This window comes from Salvelinus alpinus, chromosome 4, assembly GCF_045679555.1.
Source record: "Salvelinus alpinus chromosome 4, SLU_Salpinus.1, whole genome shotgun sequence".
Classification (NCBI taxonomy): Eukaryota; Metazoa; Chordata; class Actinopteri; order Salmoniformes; family Salmonidae; genus Salvelinus; species Salvelinus alpinus.
In genome coordinates, this window is record NC_092089.1 from 53,805,881 (window position 1) to 53,827,823 (window position 21,943).

At 43.1% G+C, this 21,943-nt stretch overlaps 1 protein-coding gene across 1 annotated transcript in view; it reads right to left on the reverse strand.

The window, feature by feature from the left end:
• The window catches only part of LOC139572611 (plectin-like), a 143,180-nt gene that overhangs the window by 52,526 nt on the left and 68,711 nt on the right, over window positions 1–21,943 (reverse strand). The window contains exons 25-34 of the mRNA XM_071395304.1: window positions 20,392–20,573; window positions 20,116–20,254; window positions 19,250–19,606; window positions 18,907–18,990; window positions 18,684–18,785; window positions 18,445–18,543; window positions 13,462–16,806; window positions 6,608–12,958; window positions 2,207–2,265; window positions 518–629 (exon numbers count right to left, since the gene is read on the reverse strand). Of these exons, the coding sequence (XP_071251405.1) occupies window positions 518–629; window positions 2,207–2,265; window positions 6,608–12,958; window positions 13,462–16,806; window positions 18,445–18,543; window positions 18,684–18,785; window positions 18,907–18,990; window positions 19,250–19,606; window positions 20,116–20,254; window positions 20,392–20,573 (10,830 nt within the window). The remainder of the gene's footprint in view (window positions 1–517; window positions 630–2,206; window positions 2,266–6,607; window positions 12,959–13,461; window positions 16,807–18,444; window positions 18,544–18,683; window positions 18,786–18,906; window positions 18,991–19,249; window positions 19,607–20,115; window positions 20,255–20,391; window positions 20,574–21,943) is intronic.

The window sequence follows — 21,943 nt, forward strand, 5'->3', positions numbered from 1 at the left end:
TTGGATTTCTCCCAGCCCACACAATTACTGTTAGACCAACAAGTTGCATCATGGGGAATGGGTATTGTTCAGTCCTCTAGCATCCTGTGAATGGATAATATATCAACATCGTTCACTCATTCTTCTCCTTGACTTAATATCCAGCCCCCTCTCCACCAGTGTCTTTTACTCTCTGTTATTGGATGCACAGCAACAGAGGATGGAGGACGATGTCCGTCTTTAATGGTTCCGTGGATATCCATTGATGATGATGGCAATAGGTTGATAGCCTCTTGCAGCAGAATCCACTACAAGGATGTTGCTTTACTAAATATGTCAAGGCCCTGTTCATTCTACTGCTAAGTGCGTAATGTGCACTAAGCCTCTGAGAATAATTTTACAGCGGGGAAAGACTGATGTTAGCAATGTTGACATAAAATCTCTTAGAAATATATAGAAAACAAATGACATTCAAGCTGTGAGTTAAATAAGTGAAAGAGAAAGGTAAGGAACCTAACAACTCAACAACCCAACTGACCATATGGTCCAGAGGAGGTAGCCTCATCTCCATGCTCTTCAGCCAGTGTCGCAGGGCTCGGATTTGACCTCTGAACTCCCCCTGCCATTGGCTCCACTCCTCTGACTCCCTCCTGGAAGCATACAAGCCCACACAGCTTGTGTCTATGTCACTATTAATCTCATATATATATATCAATACCTGCCTAATCAGATACCTACAGTAACTTCAAATACCTAGAGTATTGTAAACTGCTTTTCCAGCTACACAGAAAGGAGAGTTTGTATTTAAGCAATAAGGCACGAGGGGGTGTAGTATATGGCCAATGTAACACGGCTAAGTGCTGTTCTTAGGCACGACGCATCGCGGAGCCCTATACACAGCCCTTAGCCGTGGTATATTGGCCATACACCACAAACCCCCGAGGTGCATTATTGCTGTTATAAATTGGTTACCAACATAATTAGAGCAGTAAAAATAAATGTTTTGTCATATTCGTGATATACCACGGCTGTCAGCCAATCAGCATTCAGGGCTCGAACCACCCAGTTTATAATAGAATTTATCATCTTTTTTTTTTCAGCAAATAACTATTTATCATGAATAATAACCTGGATAAATACTGTAATTTAAAGTGTCAGTATACATAATTATTGGGACAGTGAAGCATTTTTTCTATTTTGGGCTCTATACTTCAAAAGTTTGGATTTGAAATTAAAGATGAGGTTTTTTTTAGGTTAAAGTGCAGATGGTCAGCTTCAATTTGAGGGTATTTCCATGCATATCGGGTGCGCCGTTTAAAAAGGATCAGCACTTTTTGTATACTGAACAACAATAAATGCAACATGCAACAATTTCAAAGATTTTACAGTTACAGTTCATAGAAGTAAATCAGTCAATTGAAATAAATTCATTAGGCTCTAATTTATGGATTTCACATGACTGGACAGGGGCACAGCCATGGGTGGGCATAGGCCCACTCTCTTGAGAGCCAGGCCCACCCACTGGCAAGCCAGGCCCAGCCAATCCGAAGGAGATTTTCCCCATTAAAGGGCTTCATTAGAGTGGCCTTTTATTGTCCCCAGTGCAAGGTGCACCTGTGTAATGATCATGCTGTTATGCCACACCTGTCAGGTGGATGGATTATCTTGGCAAATGAGAAATGCTCACTAACAGGGATGTAAACAAATGTCTGTAAATGACATTGCGCGGTTCTGATAAAAATCTGTTTCTACATATTTTCAAGTGTAGTCGCCGCACCTGTGTGGGAGAGCACGAGGAGACACCTTTCATTTCACCATTGACAGAGTTTTCTTTCTTTCATTAAAATCATTGTTTACTGAAACAACTAGTAACCATACCAATTACCCAATGTTTGTAACTGGACCTTTTACACTGTGTGCTTTACAGTTCCTTTTTGTTATTGTCTTTGTTCTGTTTGACACTGGTCCACTAAACTGTGACAATCGACCAACTGTCATCATCACCAGCCATTTGTTCAGTTTGACCTGACTGATGGTGGGTGATGGGCATGGAGCCCAGTGCAACATGTCTAACACATTGAATTTGTATTTAATTACAAATGTTATGATCTTGAAATGCATACAAAAAGGAAAATTCACCAATTATGTGAATTGTTGAAATGTGGAAGTTGTGATGGTTATGTGTTGAATTGAGCCATGGCTACTTTGTTTTTGCATTGTCCCATACCCAGAGCTCTGTTCCTTGGATGTGAGTGTTGCCAATCCATACACACTCCCCCTTTCTTCCTGAAACAGACAACAAAAATAAGAATACATCAGAGATGATTCATTTGTGTTTGCTTTCACTCAATATAAAGTATAATACCATGAAGTAGTGCAGCTGAATTGGTAGTGATCAGGACACTGAGTTTGTCCTCATCGATACATTAGTATAGTACTACCAAAGTTCAAATTTAGGTATTTAATTTTACTACTGCTAGGTCTGTTACAGCATTGTCTTCCCAAAGCATTGCCTCAACCCCATTCTCTGATGTCTTACCTCCTCGTCACTCCTCTCTGGGAGGGGTGGGAGGGACAGGGTCAGTGAAGGGTAGTCAAGGCAGTCATTAGAGGTATTCTGGCAGGTAGACGGCCCATCTCTCATATTGGCTGGATCTTCCATCAATATCAAAGACTAACATTGGCATAGAAAGACACACACAGACATACAGATAGGCCGAGAGCACTACTTCCACACCTGCCCATTCATAACACACAGACACACATACACTGTATATCTAAGTCTCTAATAATGATGTTCTCCAAGTCGCTGACAGAAAATGTATCTATGAAGTTGGTAGCTGAATCGTGAATGAGGGGATGAGGGTTCATTGTTTGCATATAATGATATTACCACGGTATACAGTGCCAGTTGTGTAAATTACTTAAGTAAAAATACTCTGAAGTACTACTTAAGTCGTTTTTTGGGGTATCTGTACTTTATTATTTATATTTTGGACAACTTTTACTTCACTACAATCCTACAGAAAACAATATACTTTTACCTCCATACATTTTCTCCATACATTCACCCCATTCTCTGTCTTACCTCCTCGTCACCCCTCTCTGGGAGGGGTGGGAGGGACAGGGTCAGTGAAGGGTAGTCAAGGCAGTCATTAGAGGTATTCTGGCAGGTAGACGGCCCATCTCTCATATTGGCTGGATCTTCCATCAATATCAAAGGCTAACATTGGCATAGAAAGACACACACAGACATATAGATAGGCCGATAGAGCATTACTTCCACACCTGCCCATTCATAACACACAGACGCTGTATATCTAAGTCTCGAATAACGTTCTCCAAGTCGCTGACAGAAAATGTATCCATGAAATGAAGTTGGTAGCTGAATCGTGAATGAGGGTTCATTGTTTGCTCGTATGATTCCAAGAGGACATGAGTAGAAATTACTTGTAAGTCAAACTAGTAGTGCCCTCATTATGGTGAAATAAAAGAATGCAGACAGTAGTGCTTGCAGACAGCAAGTATATTTTTGACTACTTTTACTTCACTACATTCCTACAGAAAATAATGTACTTTTTACTCCATGCATTTTCTCTGACACCCAAAAGTACTAGTTATATTTTGAACGTCTAGCAGGACAGGAAAATGGTCCAATTCACACACTTATCAAGAGAACATCCCTGGTCATGTCTACTGCCACTGATCTGGCAGACTCACTAAACACAAATGCTTAATTTGTAAATAATGTCTGTGTGTTGGAGTGTGCCCCTGGCTATCCATGAATTAAAAAGAAAATGGTGCTGTTTGGATTGCTTAATATAAGGAATTTGAAATGATTTATACTTTCACTTTGATACTTAAGTATACTTTAGGAATTACATTTACTTTTGATTCCTTAAGTACAGTATATTTAAAATCAAACACTTTTAGATTTTCACTCAAGTAGTATTTTACTGGGTGACTTTCACTTTTACTTGAGTCATTTTCTATTAAGGTATTTTTACTTTTACTCAAGTATGACAATTGTGTACTTTTTTCCACCACTGTACAGAACAATGGTTTTAAGTATACGTATATGCATACCACAATAAAATGACTAAACTAAAGTATAAGGTCTACCACAAAATACAATGGCTTAAACTGAAGTCATTTGCCTCAATTGAAAAAACATACAGTATATCAGATGCTGCTACCAATAAATTGATTCATAGCCTTTGGAGTGTAAATATATAATGCTTCTACAGGTACACACAATGTAATCTTATGTGTTATGCTTAATATACTGATATGTTCTGAATGCTGTATGGTCACTGTGTAGATAAGTCCATTGTCAGAATGTGTGATTTACCTGGATATTGAAATGTAGTTGACAAGATTACCTTTTTTAATAGCACATTTATTTACATTAAAGTGTTATCACCAAAACATACACCAGGTTCCATTCACCATGCCACTCAACACAAAAATCTGTTAATGTGCAAAACCAACCAGTTAGTTTTGATTAAATATCTTGTTACCACTTAAATCCGCATTTAACGAAATACGTTTTGCGGAGCAGATACATGTCCTATTCTCTTCTTCTTACAATTTATTTTTTCAAAAAATATGTATTACCAAGTTAGTAAAACATGCAAAGCAAAAATGTATTATATAATATAAGAAAAATATGAGCAAAAATGAACATTTACAGAAGTAAAACACTTCCTAGAAGCAGAACAGAAAAAAAAACATTCTTGGTATGGAAAACAAGAGCTACAATACTGGTTTAAAAGCAACATATGACAAAGCTTCAAAATTATTTTTGCAAAGGAAATATGTAAAATGTAGGAAAATGTCTTGAAATGTATTCATCCTAGAAAATATGTACATTCATTCAATGTATTGTAAAATCAGATCATATATTGCAATGTCATCTCAGCAACTATTTACTTTGGTTTTGACTGATGTTACATTGATGTTGCTTACAGAAATGAAGATTACATTGCATTTCATCTTCATGGCGCTGGCCATGTGAAAGCCCATAAACATAGTGATGTGTACATGTGAGTGGTGTAATCCAAAATAGGGGGATTATGATCAATATTCAAGTAAGAATGTTGGACAAAAGTTCATGGAGTTTGTTCCTAGTATGGTATCCCAGGGAGACTTCAGGGGTCACAAGCCTCAACTGTCTTCAAAAATGAGGGAGGTGCAATGGAAGCAAGGTACTCAATGGCAGATCTAAAAACAAAACAAAAATAATAATTTTGAGACAACAAAACCAACAGCAAAAAAAAGAAAAAAAAGAAAAAATAATTGTAACGCAAACAAATAAATAAATTGCAAATGTATTTGATAATTTAATGCTTTATTTGGTGGATGATGAATTTACCTGAATTTCTGGATGCTGAAGCTGTTGAATTGGGATACCGTCCCCGTTAAGAGACTCATCAGCCAAGCCAATCTGAGTACCTGCAAATCCCCATCGAATTCTGATGGAATGAGACATCTGTCAAAAAAGAGAATGAATCAGCTTAAAATACTGAGGTGAAAAAGGCATGATCATAATCATCCAACCAATAAAAACATTTGATAGCGCTTTCTTCCAAACTAGAATTGAAATACTAGCGATAAAGGGGGAAGAGAAAAAAACAGAATCAGAGGAGAGTAGAGAAGGTGTATGGCTGTGACGAAAGGGATAAAAGGAAAGTACTTAACAAAACTACATTACCAAATTACAAATCAGAAAACTGATTTCAACTTACAAGAACCAAAGCAACATCCAGGATGCAGATCTTTGTCTCTAATGTCAGAGGAAGCATGGTGAAGCCTGAAATCTTCTTAGGACAGTCTACCAGGAACACTTGATAAGAGGTAAATGGTGGGTATAGTAGTCCATAATGATGGGTATAATAGTTCAGAACTTTGGAGTGGGTGATGAAAGAATAAGGTGATGACTTGGTGCATGGGCCTGTCCACTGAACAGAAAGGGCAATGTTGTCTGGGATGTAGGCAGGGAAGCAGTTCATTAAACTTTGAATGTTGCAGTCTTCCTCCACTGTTTATGTAGTGTTTCTTTATTCTGCTCTGCGACTATTTGTTTTACTTTGCCAGATAAGATATTTCACTTTAAAAAAAACTCTGGGTCAAACTCTATACAGACATTCAGTAATATGAAGACATCTAAAAGCGTCACTATAATATCTATGTTGGCATATTTCATAGAATATTGTCAAACAGATAAAAGAAAGTGGATAAAAATATTCTTAAGTTTAAAAAGAAAAAGAAAACTGGAAAAATATATCTGTTCGAAGTACATATGTTCGTTAAGGAAAGCTTAAGTATACAAGTTGTGTTAACACAAACTATAAAATCAATTGTGGTCACTTTATATGAAGTAAAAACTAAATCCAAAACTTTGCTCTTAAAATATAAATTGACTTCCAAATCAATAAAAATTGCATTAAATGGAACAAAACATTTAATTTATCTATTCTAAGAAATTAAGGCTGGAGAGATAAGGCATTGTTTTGGACATCTTTATGAGGAACTGCATTTAATTACTTCCAGCCATTTCCTAATGTGACCACACGAGGTGCAGAATAAATTAATTATTTGTTTGTCAAACGATTTTTCCTGTAAATTATGCAACCGTGATATGCATTGGTATCATCATTGGGAAGGCTCGTTGTTGTTCTGAGCTGCATGGCCTGATCATTGCTAGAGCTGTAAGGGCTTGGGTTAGCTCATCCATGTTGAGGCCATTATGAGGTCCTGCATCATATCGGCGGCCACCGTAACTGCTGGAGCTGGTGTAGGAGGAGGATGAGAAGTTCATGGTGAAACCGGAACCTGTGGCATCAAAGCTGCCTCTTCTGGATCCTGTTCTGGATCCAGTCTTGGACCCGGACCTGGAACCAGCGGCAGACCCGGAATTGCTGGCATTGTATGGGCTGTACAGCCCTTTGCTTGACTGTGAGGAGGCCTCCAGCAGTCGCAGGCCAGATCCTTCCTCAACCATGCTTCTGTCCATGGCATCTTTGTAGGAGATTTTTAGTTTGGTTTTGGGACATGTCAGGTATTTGGAGTAAGCACTCACATCTCTCAGCTTCTGAGCAGTGCGAGCATCAATTGTGCCCTTTCTGATGGATTCGTCCAGTGAGACTCTGCCCTCAACATCCGGTTCAATCAGCCCCCCCGTAAGGTACTGGACTTCCAGAAAACGTTGCCCAGCTTCATAATACAGCCAGCCTTTCTTTAGAGCTTGGGAGGCAGACATCTTCACTTTGGTTCTTGGGTCCTCAAATCCATTGAAAGCTTTGTGAGCCAGGTTGATACGGTCCACCATCACCTTGTCCACAAGCCCTTTCTCGGTTGCCTCAGTAACAGCGAATCGTTCCCCAGTAGTTGGGTCGATTATGCCCCCTGTGCAGGCTTGTGCCTCAAGTAATCTTTGGCCTGTGATATTGTCCACAAGGTTCCGGTGCATGGCCTCTGTGACTGACACCTTCTCCAAAGTGTCTGTATCCAGGATTCCGGCTACAGGGCCAGTATCCTCCGTGGGGTCATTCCACATGACTGCAGGGGGTCTAATGGAGGGTATGGGGCTCATGGGATTGTATGATGATGAGGTGGAACCAGAGGTGGAACCAAAAGAGGATGACCGGGAGCGGAAGCCACCCATGTTTCCAGACAGCATGTCAGCAAACTCAGTGATTGACAGGTTTCCGGAGCGGTATGTACTAAGTGAAGTCTGGTCGATGAGGCCTCGTGCGAGGGCGTCATCAATGTCATACTGTCTTCCTGACCGTCTGTCGATGATCATTGACTTGACAACGCCATCAGAGGATGTCTGCGTGATCTCTTCCCACTCACACTCCTGCTCAGAAAGCTCTAGGTAGGTCTGATGGTCAATGAGCTGCTTTCTAAATGCCTCATAGACAGTCATCTCTTTGCCTGAATCTGGGTCCACGATGACTACTCGGCGTTTGCGGACAGAGGATTTGGAGGAGGACTTGCTCTCACGCTTCTTCTCCTTCAGGAGCAGGAGGACAAGGCCAGTAGCTGGGTCAGTGATGCACCTCTCCATTAGCCCGAGGTAGGTCAGGTTCTCCTCAGTGTTGGGATCGAAGAAACCCTTGGTGTCATCTGATGGATCTGTGAGAATCTCATTCATTTCCTCGTCGAAGAGGCCACGGTTGTAGGCCACCTCCACTGGCAAGCGATGACTCTCCTCTGGGTCAATGATTCCGCCAGTGGCAATCTGAGCCTCAAGGAGACGTATTCCATGGTCTTTTAAGATGAGCCCCTTCTTCATGGCCTGGAACAGAGAGATTGTCTTGCCGGAATAGGGGTCTTTGTAACCTGTCACGGCACGCTCAGCAGAGAGAAGCTTGTCTTTGAATTCTGGCCCCACTATTCCCATCTTGACAGATTCATTGACAGTAAGTTTGAGATTTTTGATTGGGTCAATTATATAGCCTGTGGCAGCCTGAGCTTCAAGCAGTTCAAAGGCAGTTCCTGGCCTGATCATGTTCTTTTTCATGGCTTGGTAGATTGATAGACGGTCATTAGTTCCCTCTACATAAACACCAGCGATACAGCTTGTGCCCTCAAGGTATTTTTGGAGTCTACGGCTAACCTCTTCCACTGAAATCAGACCTTCATTCAGCTCATTGACCGTCTGTTGGTCGATGATCTGAGAGCGTAACATCTCCTCTATGGTGATCTGTTTTCTAAGACCTTTGAACATCAGTCTCTTGTCTCCCAGTGACAGCAAGCGCATCCCATTGGTAGGGTCAATCTTGCATCTCTTGAGTAATTGGGCATACGAAAGTTTCTCCTCAGTGACAGGGTCAACAAATCCCTTTACGTCATCAGCAAGCCTTTTATTTGTTTCCTTGTTGATGTATCCTCTCTGTGTGGCAATGTCTGCTGGGAGGTGGAAGTAGAATTCAGGATCCATAATGCCTCCTGTGGCAGTCTGAGCCTCCAACATTTTCAGAGCATACTCCTCCATAACAAGGTCCTTTTTCATTGCTTGGAAGAGAGATATGATTTTGCCACTGTAAGGATCCTTGTAGCCTGTGACCGCTCTCTCAGCTGACAGAAGTCTGTCGTGGATCTCAGGGCCGACCACACCCTTGCGGACAGCCTCATCAACAGTGAGTGTCTCGTTTTTCACAGGATCAATTATGAATCCTGTTGCTGCTTGTGCTTCCAGGAGACTAAGGGCAATTTCAGGCTTCAAGAACCCTCTCTTCATCGCTGAATAAATGCTCATCCTGGAAGTGGAGTCAGACATGACACCAGCAACGCAGCCCGTGCCAAACAGATACTGCTTCACACTCTGCATCTCCATAATGTCACGGATGTTTCTTTTGTCTTGCTTCAGCAGGTTGAATGTCTCCAGGTCAATGATACGGGAATTGTAGAGCTCCTCGATAGTGACCCTACGTCTGATTGTGTTGCAGGACTTAACAGTTTCACCTCTGATGATCTCTCTCTGCTCCATAATCTCAATAATGATGATGATCATGCGCTCTTTAGTGATACTGCCTGAGCGATACTCCTCCATCAGCTTCTTCCTCTCTTGCGCAGGAAGTAGATTTGAGTTCATGATGTCCCAGAGACTTTTTGAGCCTCCAGCAAGGGACTCAAGTGAACTGGGGAGGTCAATTTTGGTTGTGGTCAGGTCATTCTGCGTCTGTTCCTCCGTGTAGAGGTATGTCTTCTCCACCACAGTAGGGGCCTGTGGCTTGGAAAGTGGTAGAAGGTTCATGCCTGAATCAGGATCTCTAGTGCACTTCTCTTTCAGCTGTTTGTATGTTACCTTTTCATCTGAATTGGGGTCTGAGAAAGCTTTGTTATTGTCAGATGGTTCCGAGAAGGTGTGTGTCATTTCTTTGCTGAAAAGGCTCTTCTGATAGGCAACGTCAATAGGAACGCGGTGGCTGTTCACAGGATCAATGATTCCTCCGGAACTCAGTTGGGCCTCCATGAGTGGCATGACATGCTCCTTAATGATTAGATCTTTTTCCATTGCTTGGAAGAGAGAGATTGTTTTGCCCGTGAAGGGATCTTTGTAACCAGTGACTGCTTTTTCAGCAGCAAGCAGTTTCTCATGTAGTTCAGGGCCGACAATGCCTGCTTTAACTGCATCATCCACTGACAGGTACTGGTTCTTCACTGGATCTATAATGAACCCTGTGGCAGCTTGGGCCTCTAGAAGTGACAGGCCCGTGTTGTGTCTCAGAAGATTTTTCTTCATAGCTTGATAGATGCTGATCTTCTCCTTTGTTGGTTCAAGGTAGACACCAGCAATACTGTCAGAGCCCTGCAGGTACTTGCTTACATTGACATTTTCGCTGACCTGTGTAGGTGTCTTTTTGCCTTGTTGGAGCATGTCAAACGTAGCTTTGTCAATGATTTTGGAATCAAACAGTGACTTGGCAGAGACCGGTGCTCTAAGCCCTTTGAAGTTGTCTTGTTCTTGTTTCTTAGCCTCTTTCTCATTTACAATGGTGATCACAATCTTGGTGATCTTTTCTATTGTAATCGTTCCAGACCTATACTGCCTCATCAGATCAATTCTCTGTTCCTCTGTAATATATTCAGAGTGGATAATTTCCCAGATAGTGAGTTTCTTCCCTTTGAGTGGACCAGACTGCAGCTCCATTGTTGCTTGGCTCATGGCCTGTTTGGTTTGGACCTCTGTGTATGCATGTTCTTCCTTCGCATTGATTGCTTGCTCAGACAGAGGTAGAAGCTGAAGGCCAGATTTCTTGTCAGTGACACATCTCTTGTATAGCTGTGAGTATGTGACATTTTCCTGTGTGTTGGGGTCAAAGTAGCCTTTAACATCATCAGTTGGATTTTTCAGAATCTGGTTCATTTCATCATCAAAGAAGCCTCGTTTACAGGCAACATCATGTGGGATGCGGTGGCTTTTCACTGGATCAATGATGCCTCCTGTTGCAAGCTGCGCGTCTAGGAGTCTGATGCCCTGATCTTTTGGAATGAGTTCTTTCTTCATTGCTTCGAACAAAGACACAGTCTTTCCCGTGTAAGGATCTTTGTAGCCTGTAACACCTCTTTCGGCTGACAGTAGTTTTTCATGCAGCTCAGGACCAATGACAGTTGCTTTCACAGCTTCATCAACAGTGAACTTCTGATTCTTTATAGGATCAACAACAAATCCTGTTCCTGCTTGTGCTTCCAGGAGAGTTAAAGCAGGCCCTACCCTCATCATATCCTTCTTCATGGCTTGATAGAACGACATAGTCTCCTTAGTTGAGTCAATAACTACACCTGCAATGCAGTTTGTACCCTTCAAGGATTTTTGAACAGGCTCCATTTCAGACACCTCTTTGATTGTTTTATTGCCGGTGTGCAGCTTGTTGTAGAGGTCTTTGTCGATTATCTTTGACTCCAGTAGTTCAGTAGCAAGGACTGTTCCCCTCAGACCCTCAAAAGCGATTTCATTCTTTTTTTCCTTTTCCTCTGCCATAGTGATAACAATCTTGATGATTTTTTCCACTGTGATCTTTCCTGTCTTGTACTGACGAATAAGGTCCTTTCTCTGGTCCTCGGTAAAGTACTCAGAAGTGATGATTTCCCAGATAGTTACAGTCTTCCCTTGGAATTTTCCAAATGGCACAGAGACAGTCGTCTTGCTGAATACATCCTTGGTCTCCTGCTCTGTGTAGGTTGACGTGCTCAGAGCAGCCTTGTCAGTGATGGGCAGGAGCAGCAGTCCTGTCTCCAGATCTGTGCTGCATCTCTGCATTAGCTGAATGTATGTTAACTTCTCCTGGGTGTTAGGATCAAAGAATCCCTTGGTGTCATCCGAAGGGTCCTCAAGTATCTTGTTCATCTCAGTGTCAAACTGCCCCTGTTTGTATGCTGTCTCGATGGGCACACGGTGGCTGTTTATGGGGTCAATGAGTCCACCAGTAGCTATCTGAGCCTCAAGCTGCCTAATGGCATGGTCTCTGTCAATCAAGCCCTTCTTCATAGCTTCAAATAGTGAGATCTTGTTACCGGTGTAAGGGTCTTTGTAACCAGTGACAGCTTTCTCAGCAGACAGCATTTTGTTGTGCAGTTCAGGTCCGATCAGGCCTTCCTTCACAGCCTCACTGACAGAGAGTTTCTTGTTTTTAACTGGGTCTACTACATAGCCAGATGCTGCCTGTGCCTCCAGGAGGATCAAAGCCCAGCCAGGAGTAATTTTCTTTTCTTTCATAGCTTGATATATTGCCATTTTCTGATTAGACTGTGTCAAGACACCCCCTATACAGTTATTGCCCTGCAGAATTGTTCTTAACTTGTCAGTTTGGCTGAGGTCTTGCACAGTGGCTTTGCCTTTCTTCAGCTTATCAAACTGCTTTTTCGTCAAAAGGCCAACTTCATAAAGTCTGCTTGCAGGTACTTTCTCGCGGATGCCATCAAAAGACAATGTATCCTTCTTCCTGGCAACTTCATCCCCAACACTTTGGCCATTGATAACCTGCTTTGATGTCTCCACCATGGTCATATGAATCAGTTCATCCTCAGGCACATCGTCAGTCTGGATATCGATTTCTCTGGTGTGGGAGACTGGCTCTTTATGGGCGACCTCGAGTTGCTGCAGTTTCTCACGAAGTTTCTTGTTCTCCTCACCAAGCAGCTTTTCCTGTTCAAGTCGTTTCCTTTCAAGCTCCTGCATCTCTTTTTGCTTGTTGAGCATTACTTTCTCAGCCTCTTTTTGTTGGTTGAGGGCAGCATCCATGGTAGCCTGAAGTTTATTTCTCTCCTGCTCCATTTGTTTCCTCTGGCGTTCCTGTTCTTCTTTGAGGGCCTTGGCCTTCTTGACCTCCTCCTCAAACTGGTTCTCCAGCTTCTTCTTCTCATCTTCAATTTGTTTCTCCTTCTTCAACAGCTCCGCCTTCTCTGTGACGAATGTCTGCTGGAGTACTGTCTTCTCGTGTTGGATTTGTTTCTGCTGAGCATTGACCATCTAATTGAGAAAAATGGAAAACAAGAACATAATTAGAACAATTTGAGTTTCATTTGTATTTAAAATATTACGAAAAACTCCATTAATCTACATATTGTGCATTATAGTAAAGAAATTACAACATTTTAGTACAATGCCCTCCACTTACAATAATCAGACACAAATAGTTTAAAAAATATATAATAGATTTAATTTCTCCTATGTTACATAATAGTATATATACTCTTCTCAGTAAGGGAAGAACATTATGGGGAACACCACCAATAATGAATCTATACTTTTGTCCAACTGGACAAAATGAAAATATCTGGAAGGGATATGATCTTTTAAAGCTTAGTGTACTGTAAAACAAATATAACTCAAGATGATAAAACTGTGTAAGTGGTTAATTTTAAGAAGGAATAGATAAAGAAATGTAATAAAATAATTTAAGATGGTTTGTTTTCAGAGAGATGGTTAACAATGACATAAGCTGCGCTACTATGCCATCTCTAACACAATACCTCTTTAGAATTATTCTGTAGGTCTTCAGCCTCCTTTTTCAGTTTGGCCTTCTCCTTTTCTAGATCAGCGATGGCTTTGCGTAGCTCATCAGCCTCGTTGTTGCTGCTCAGTTTCTGTTTCTCCACAAAAGTCAATTTCTCTTTAGTCGCTAGCTCTGTCTGATGAAGAAGGGCACTGATCTCATCTGCTTGCTTCTTGAATTTCTTGGCCTCATTCTCTGCTTTGGACTGAGCATCACTAAGTTGGGACACTTTGACTTTGAGGTTTTCAGCTTCGGCTGTGATCTCCAGCTGTCTCCTGCGCTCAGCTTCCAAGGATTTCTGGAAGCCCTCAGTCTCTTCCTCGAGACGCTGCTGCATCAGTTGTTTATCTTCAAGCAGCTTCTGGGCCTGCTCTTGAGCCAGGTCCTTCTGTCTTTGGAGCATCTCAGCCTCTGCTTTCAGTTTACATGCTTCCTGAATGGCGAGCATCTTCTCCTTTAGCATCTTCTCTGCAAGTGCCCTCTGTTGGGAGAGGTCAGATTCAGCGATTTGTCTCATGTGTGCAGCCTCTTGGGCTTCCACACTGAGTCTGGCAGCTTCTTCTGCAAGCTCCTTCATGTTCTCAGCTTCCTCAGCCAGGAATTTCTGAGTGTTATCCTTGTCCTTTTTGATAAGACGCTGGTTCTCCTGCTCAATTCTGAGTTTCAGTTTGACCAGCTCCTCCATCTGAATCTTGACTTTGAATAACTCCTCTTCCACCTGGGCCTTCTGCTTGACCGCATCACCGACTTCGTCCTTTAAGCGCTGCAGCTCCTCGTCTAAGACAGATTTTTGCTTGTCAGTTTCATCCAGCTGAAGCCTGACATTTGTAAGCTCTTTCTCAACCTGAGACTTTTGACTCATTGTTTGCTCTGCAAGCTTTTTGTGCTTTGCCATCTCAGCATCTGCTTGTTGTTTCTGTTTGATTGCATCAGCCTCAGCCTGTGCTCGCTTGGCAGCTTCAAACTCTGCCTCCTTTCTCAATTTTACGGCTTCCTCTTGAGCTTTGGCTTGGTTGGCAGCTTGGAGTTCAGCGGCCTGTTTTTGGCGTTCTGCATCCTCTGCTTGTTGCCGGAGAAGAGCAGCCTCCTTCTCTGCCTTTTCCTTGGCAAGCTCTGCCTGTTTTGCAAGCATCTTGGCTTTCTCATACTCTTCCTTGAGCTGTTTCTGCATGAGGTTGTCCTCCTTCTGTTGGACAAGGACACTCTGAACTTGCTGTTCTGCTGCATTGCATTTTTGTGCTGCTTGTTTGGATACGATAATCTGTCTTTCTGCTTCCTTGTCAGCATCCTCTTTCTGCTTTTTGGCTTCATCTGCTTTCTTTTTGAGGCGCTCCACTTCCTCCTGTGCATTTTTGCACTGTCTGCCTGCTTCTTCCTCTGCAGCAGTGATCTTTTTGACCTTTTCCTCTGCTTCGCGCCTGCGTTTCTCCTCCTCCAGGGCAAGTTTCCTGTGTTTCTCAGCCTCTTTTTCAGCTTGGAGTTTACTCTGCTGTGTTTCCTCTGCAATGTTTTTCAGTTTATTCAACTCCAGCTCCAAATCAAGCTTGCCAGATGAGGCTTTCTCAAAGTTCAGCTTGAGAATGCGAATCTCCTCCTCAACCACTCGTCTCTGCTTGAGAGTTTCATCTACAAGTGTCTTTTGTCTTCCCAACTCATTCTCAGATGACTTTTTGAGTTGATTGATCTTTTCTTCAATATCTTGCTTGTGCTGGCTGGCTTGGTCCTCCAGAGCTTTCCTCTGGTAAGCTTCATCCTCAGCTTGTCGTCTGAGTCGCTCATTCTCAGCCTCTTTTTCTTTGAGGGCAATTTCTGCTTCAGTCTTCATGCGAGTTGCCTCATTAATGGCAGCAAGCTTCTCCTTGAGGATCCTTTCAGCTTCTGCTCTTTGACGAGCTGCCTCTTGCTCAGCAACTTGTCTTTGTCGCTTGGCTTCCTCAGCGATGGATCTAAGTTTGCCTGCCTCCTCAGCAAGGTCCCTCATTTTTGCAGCTTCAGATTCGAGGAGCTGTTTGCTCTTCTCAGTGTTGGACATGCTATCCTTTTCTGCCTTGGACTTTAACTGCAGGAGTACATTCATTTCACTCCTCACTTTGGCCAGTTCATCTTCGAGCTGTTTCCTTTGCTGCTCAGCTGCACTGACTTCATTCTTCAGGCGGTACAGCTCGTCATCAAGCAGGGATCTCTGTTGCTCAGCATGGTCGAAGTCTGACCTTAGCCGGATTAACTCCTGTTCTGCTGAGAGTTTCTGCTGAGCAGTTCCCTCAGCTAGCCTCCTCTGTCTCTCCAGCTCTTGCTCTGCCATATCTTTCTGTTTCAGTGCGGACTCCTCGGCTTTAGCCCTCTTCCTGGCCTCACGCTCAGCCTCCTCCTTCTGTTTCTCGGCATCCTCCTGGGCACGGCTCTTTTTGTGAGCTTCTTCCTCAGCCTGGAGCCTTAAGCGGAGTGCCTCATTGGCCTTCTGCCTCCATTTCTCTAACTCCTTCTCCGCCTCCTCCCTGGCCATATCAGCCTCTTCCTGTTGCTTCTTAAGACGAGCTGCCTCCTCCTGCAGCTGGATGACAGTGACATGCTCTAGTTTGAGTGATTCCTCCAGCTTTGATGTCTTTTCAACATAGGACATGCGTTTGCTCTGGAGTTCGGTGGCAGCACGCGTCTGTGCCACCTCCTGGGCAACCTTGATCTGCCTCTCCTTCTCCACTTCAGCTTGCTTCATGCGTCTCTCCGCCTCCTCCGCCTGCATCTTCAGCTTCTCAAGGTCTTCCAGAGCCTTCTGCTTCTGCTTGGCAGCCTCCTTCTCAGCCTCAGACTTTAACTTGAGCTCTTCCTCTGCCTTGCGTTTTTTCTGGGTCTCCTCGTTGACTTGTTTGCGGAGCTTCTCAGCCTCCTCCTGTGCAAGCTTCCTCAACCTCTCGGCTTCAGACGCTTTTTCCCGGAGTTGCTTGAGCTCATCCTCAGCTGTAGACTTCTGTTTGACAGTTGTCTCCAGCTGGATCCTGATGATACGGATTTCCTCCTCAATCTTGACTCTGCTCTGATTGGCTTCTTCTACCTGTTGGCTCTTGGACTTGATCTGCTGCTCTGAGAGATTTTTGAGCTCATGTAGTTCCAGCTGGATATTGTGCTTTTGCTTTTCTGCATCTACAGAAACAACTTGTCTCCTGCTGACTTCCTCCTGCATCATGAGCTTCAGCTCTTGAGCTTCCAGCTCTGCCTTGGCAATGGCCTTTGCATGAGATTCAGCTAGCTGCTTCTGTTTGTTTAACTCAGCCTGCATCTCAGCCATTTTTTTCCTGTCTTCCGCTTTCATTTTCTCAGCAGCTTTCTGTATTAGTGGAAGCAAATGGTAAAGAAAATATAAAAATTAAGCATGACAGGTTAAATGTTAATGTTAATAGTTAGCTTAAAGATATATATGTTTAGATGTAAATTCATTCAGGAGGATGCTGTTAAAGCAAGTTATCTTCGACAAAGACAATTCAAGGTAGAAACAAGTAAGATGGAAAATGGATACGTAACAATTAATGTATGGAGACAAGACATCACAACACAACAAAGTGAGGAACTCATGTGGCATGCAACTGTATCTTTTTAAATATTGGTGTCCAGAAAGGAATTATTTTGTGATAAACCATTTTGCATAAGTGAAATATGAAAGTGAATCATTTATTTTTTAAATCGTCTATCTTTTCAGCTTGAAATGATTCAAACAAAGTTATTATTCAAAAATGGCATCACAATCAACCAGTAACTAGTTCATCTATTCACACTGTTAGACAACCTGTCGCTATTATCAAGGAACTGAGCCGAATATGCGCAAAGGGGAAAGCAGGGATAGTGCAAGGATAGTCTGAAAATGTAATAAGAAAATAGCACCTAAAGCCCATGCTAACACAGAATAAGCAAGACATGGAAGTAAGTGAATGTAAGGTAAATATGGAAATGTTTGGCAGTTTAGGTGATGAATTGAAGCCTGTTGAGGGCAGGGAAGGTAATGCACATAATGAGAGAATAGTAACTGGAGCGTAGTGGATTATTTACCTCTTTCAACGCCCAAACAAGATAAGCATTCATCATGACAAAGCACTGGCAAGCAGTTAAAGAGAAGCAAAGGAACGCACAAAACATTAGGGTTAGAAAAGAACGGGAGTCGGAACATTTGTGTTAATTTGAAAAAAGGAATGTCGAAGAACATGGCAGTCCGCCTGAAGCATATAGCGGGAGAGTTTAGATTGAGATCTAAGAGTGGCCAATGAGAAAAAAGACATAGCGAAATAAATAACGCCCTTGTAAAAAAATATTATGGCACGCCTCAATAAATGACATGAAAATGAATAGGCCAAAATATAAAATGTGCAAATCCTATGAGTTATTTCTTCTAACCCACTGGAATTTTCTCTCAACGGTCTCTTAATCTTTTTGAGGATGCTCTCTTTCTTTTGCTTCAGACTGAACACATAAACGTTTCATCAATTCATTGAATTTTGTGACAAGGTCACTACTGCTTATCAAAATAGTATGCAATTGTCATTGATGTTCACATAATAGATAAGTATCCTACTTGGTCCTGGATATTTTAAGGCACCATAAACATTTCATATGACACTCTAGCCATATTCTAATGTATATTGATAGTCCCTGGTTCCCATCTGAAAACCATGACACTTAGCACCAGGATTATTTTGGGTAGAGCGTTCATATTTGCCCGAATAGCTCAGAGTGGCCATCATTCTAAGCGATAGGATTTCCTGTCTGCTAGGTGCCCCAACATCCTGCAGCTGCAGTACATCATGCAAACGCCAATGTTCCAAACCATACTTCACCTCAAAATGTAGGAATGTCAAGTCAACCATACATTAATGTGTGTGTACGCATTTGTGCGTGCAAGAGAGCGGTCATGCGTTTGTTCTTCATTGGTTGTCAATGGGTTAGGGTTAGGATATCCCAGTGTGTTGTCACGCACCTCCTCGTCCTCCAGCCGGCGCTGTGTGTCGGTGATAAACTTGATGTACTGACTGGTCAGAGTCATCAGCTCGCTGTAGCGGGTTCTTAGCGTCACATACTGATGGAGGAGAAATAAAACAGGAAACTTTTGATTTAGTGTGTGTTGGCTTAAACTAGTGATCGAAACTTTTCTCCTAACATTGCAAACGGTTGTCAGAGAATGACAATCTGCGTTCAGATAACACAAGCGGCACAGACCTCTTGAATGATGTTATCTGAGGCAGAATCCATTTTGGTTTTCTTCAGGGGTGAGAGAGGGTCCACATGTGCTTTGTAGGCCACCAACTGGAGTTCATAATCCTAATAAAAAGAAGCAGGCTGTTTTAACACTAAACCCTATGAAATGAAGACATTTAAATAAAGCTGTATATGAATACAATAATGCTTTCCACGTTTGTACACTAATGTTGTGCATGCTTGCCTTGATAGTGTCGATATACGCCTTGGCATATTTCTGACACTCGTCAACTTTCTCTTTGTTTTGCTCGATCTCTTCCAGAAGTTTCTATGTTGGGGGAAACAATCAGAATTAATCTGGATGTGATTTCAAGGTGTGCCTGTATATGTTCAATGATGAGAACTACACAAAACACACCTTTATAACATTCATAGTCAAGTCGTATACAAAATAAGAAGTATAAAAACAATGTCAATGATTTATTTTCACAAAGTTCCAGAATGTTCAGTTGATCAGCTAAGCACCTAGGGCAAATGCAGCGATACAATGGACCCCTAATATGATCCCCATCAGTACAGTAGCCTACCTTCTCCTGGGCCAGTTGCTCCTTCAGAGTCTTGCTGTCGCTGATGGGCACGGCCTGGATCTTCTCCTGCCTCTGCTTGGCGTCACCGATCCAATGGATGAGCCAGTCGTAGCTCTCTCTGTAGTACCCCAGCTGACGACCTAGCTGCTCCAGCTCCCGCTGACGCAGGTCCATCTGGGAGAACACAGCCTGCCAGCGGTCCTGGAGACCGGACAGGAGATGGCGGTAGTGGTCGAGCTCAGCGTCACGCTCGCTGTGCACACGAGACATCTTCTCGCTCACGGCTGCTGCCTTTCCGAGCTCGCCCTCCAGGGAATCGAACGCAGGCTTTTCACCCTCCGCTTCGGCACGCATTTTCTACCGGGAAAAAGAGACGGGAGGGAAGAGCAACAGTTAGCATGTTAAATAAGCTGTCAATAAGTGGAGCTGACGTCAAGACAAATCTTTGACAAAGTTACATTTCATCACGGAAGCAAGTTATGTATGTCTTTTGTGTTTCATCATGTAAACAGTTTTCCCCCTCTTTTTATACCTGCCTTGTTTCCATGTTCAAAATCCAATGATATATAAAACGTAAAAAATGTATGAGCGTTGGCAGTCGAGAAACCCATACCGAATCCCACACAGTTCATTAATGTCCCAGAGCGCATGTGTTTCTGATGTAATAAACATCACAATCTAGCTACTGAGTAGTGTTTATGCAAGAGCCTCTCCCAGCTCCCTGGCTTGTGAAAAAGCGGACCAACTGTATCATACAATAGGAGGTAAGTGTTGAGAGAACTGAGAACAGAAGCCTGGTTGTCCAGTGGAAACTTAACACGAGAATAAAGGCTGAAGCTGTGCCCAGTGCTGTCCAGTCAGTTCACCTTCAGCTGGGTGCGGTACGTCTCCACCTCCTTGACGTCATCGGGAACAGTTTGGACCTCGCGCAGTTGCTGCTCGTACTTCTTCAGCACTCCCTCGGCCCCCTGCGTGTTGCGGATGACCACGTCCACCGTCTTCAGCCTTCAGGCAAGGAGAAGGAAATGTCAGTGGAGGAGGGATGGGGAGGGAAGTGGCTTGTTTTGTTGCTTTTGTCAGGGCAATAAGAACCCCAAGAAACGGCAACTGGCTACAGAAAGAAAACCGACAAGTCAACTCACTTCTCTAGATAGACAGAAGAGAGGATGTAGGCATGGTCCATCTTCTTCAGGGTGAACTCCAGTTCAGAGCGCAGGACAGGCGCAGTGCTGGACTGCTTAGGAGTGGTGCTCAGGACCTCCTCGGTCTTCACGGCCACCTGGTCCAGGTTCCTCTTGATACCCTCAAGCTCTACTTGGACTTTCTGAAAGAGGAGAAAAACAAGCACATGACGATTAAGGTAAAGAAAGGACAAACAGCAAAACAAAGGGAGAAAACCTCCTTCTGATTACAAACTTCCACCGAGTATCATAATGCTGAAGGAGTCCCCTCGATCAGGTCCAAGGAAGCAGTGTGTTCCTGAGCCTGACCTGTGTGTGGACTCTCTGGGTGAGGAGCTGCCAGGGGTCTTGGTGGAGAAGCAGAGAAAGGATCCCCACTAGGCCCAGAGCCAGCAGGGTCCAGAGGAGCTGGATCAGCAGGCTGGGCAGTGGGCCTTCCAGCCAGTCTCCCTCAGTATCCATAGAGAAACACAGCCCAGGGACTTACTGGACACACCGAGCTTAGACACGACTCAATGTTCTCTTTCTCTCCCTCTTGCGCTCTCTGTCTTACTGTCATGAATCGCCTTCTCCTTCTCTCCCTATTCCCCCCTCAGAGGCTGCGTGGAAGGCGGCGACCATGCCATTCCATTCCCTCCCTCTCGATCTACCTCCGCCCCGCCTATCCACCCTTCTACTGAGTCATCGTTCCGCTCTTTCCTGCTGTGCTTGGCTCCCCGTACAGTATGTGTATATCTCCTTTCTCAAGCCCCCTTCTTTCTCACATTTCTCTCCCTCACTGCAGAAAGCCTTATCCATATCTGCAATCTGCTGTAATTAAGCCTCGCTGTCTCCCCTCTCTGTATTTCATTCCCTCTCTTTCTCACTCATTCTCTTTCTTCCTCATTCTCTCTCTCTCCTTTTCTGTGTAGTGCTTTGTCCTGTTTCTGGTGCCAGTCTGTAGCGTGGTATCAGGGTTGGGGAGTAACGTATTACATGTAACAGATTACAACAACAAAAAATGACAAAACTGTGTTACGTTACCAGATAAAATATTGTAATCAGATTACAGACACCATTGAAAAACTAGATGATTACTTATAGGATTACTTTTACATTCAAAAAGGACGTTTGTGAATTTTTTCTCTCTCAATGACATTCAAATCAGCATTGCAAAAAGGCATTGCAAAAAGTTCAAGTTTGTTCCACCTGAGTGAATCTGACCACAAGTCAGAGACAACTATGATGACACAGCAAATGCATTAGGGTCGCAGGAAAAGAGTAGGAATAGGCTTTCGTAGGCTACAGTCCAAGCTGTGTCTTCCAATGGTACGACTGCTGTCGGCATCCAAAGACGATCCAACTTGAATAAACGCTCGGAGGTAAGGACGACAGTAGATATCACTTATTATTGATATCTACATAGCGCATTGATTTGAATCACACTGGTGCTCTCTCATTTAGCTATTTGCGCCTTACGGATTGTGGTGGTTGCGGACGGCTGTTCACAAATGGATATGGGTATTTTAACACA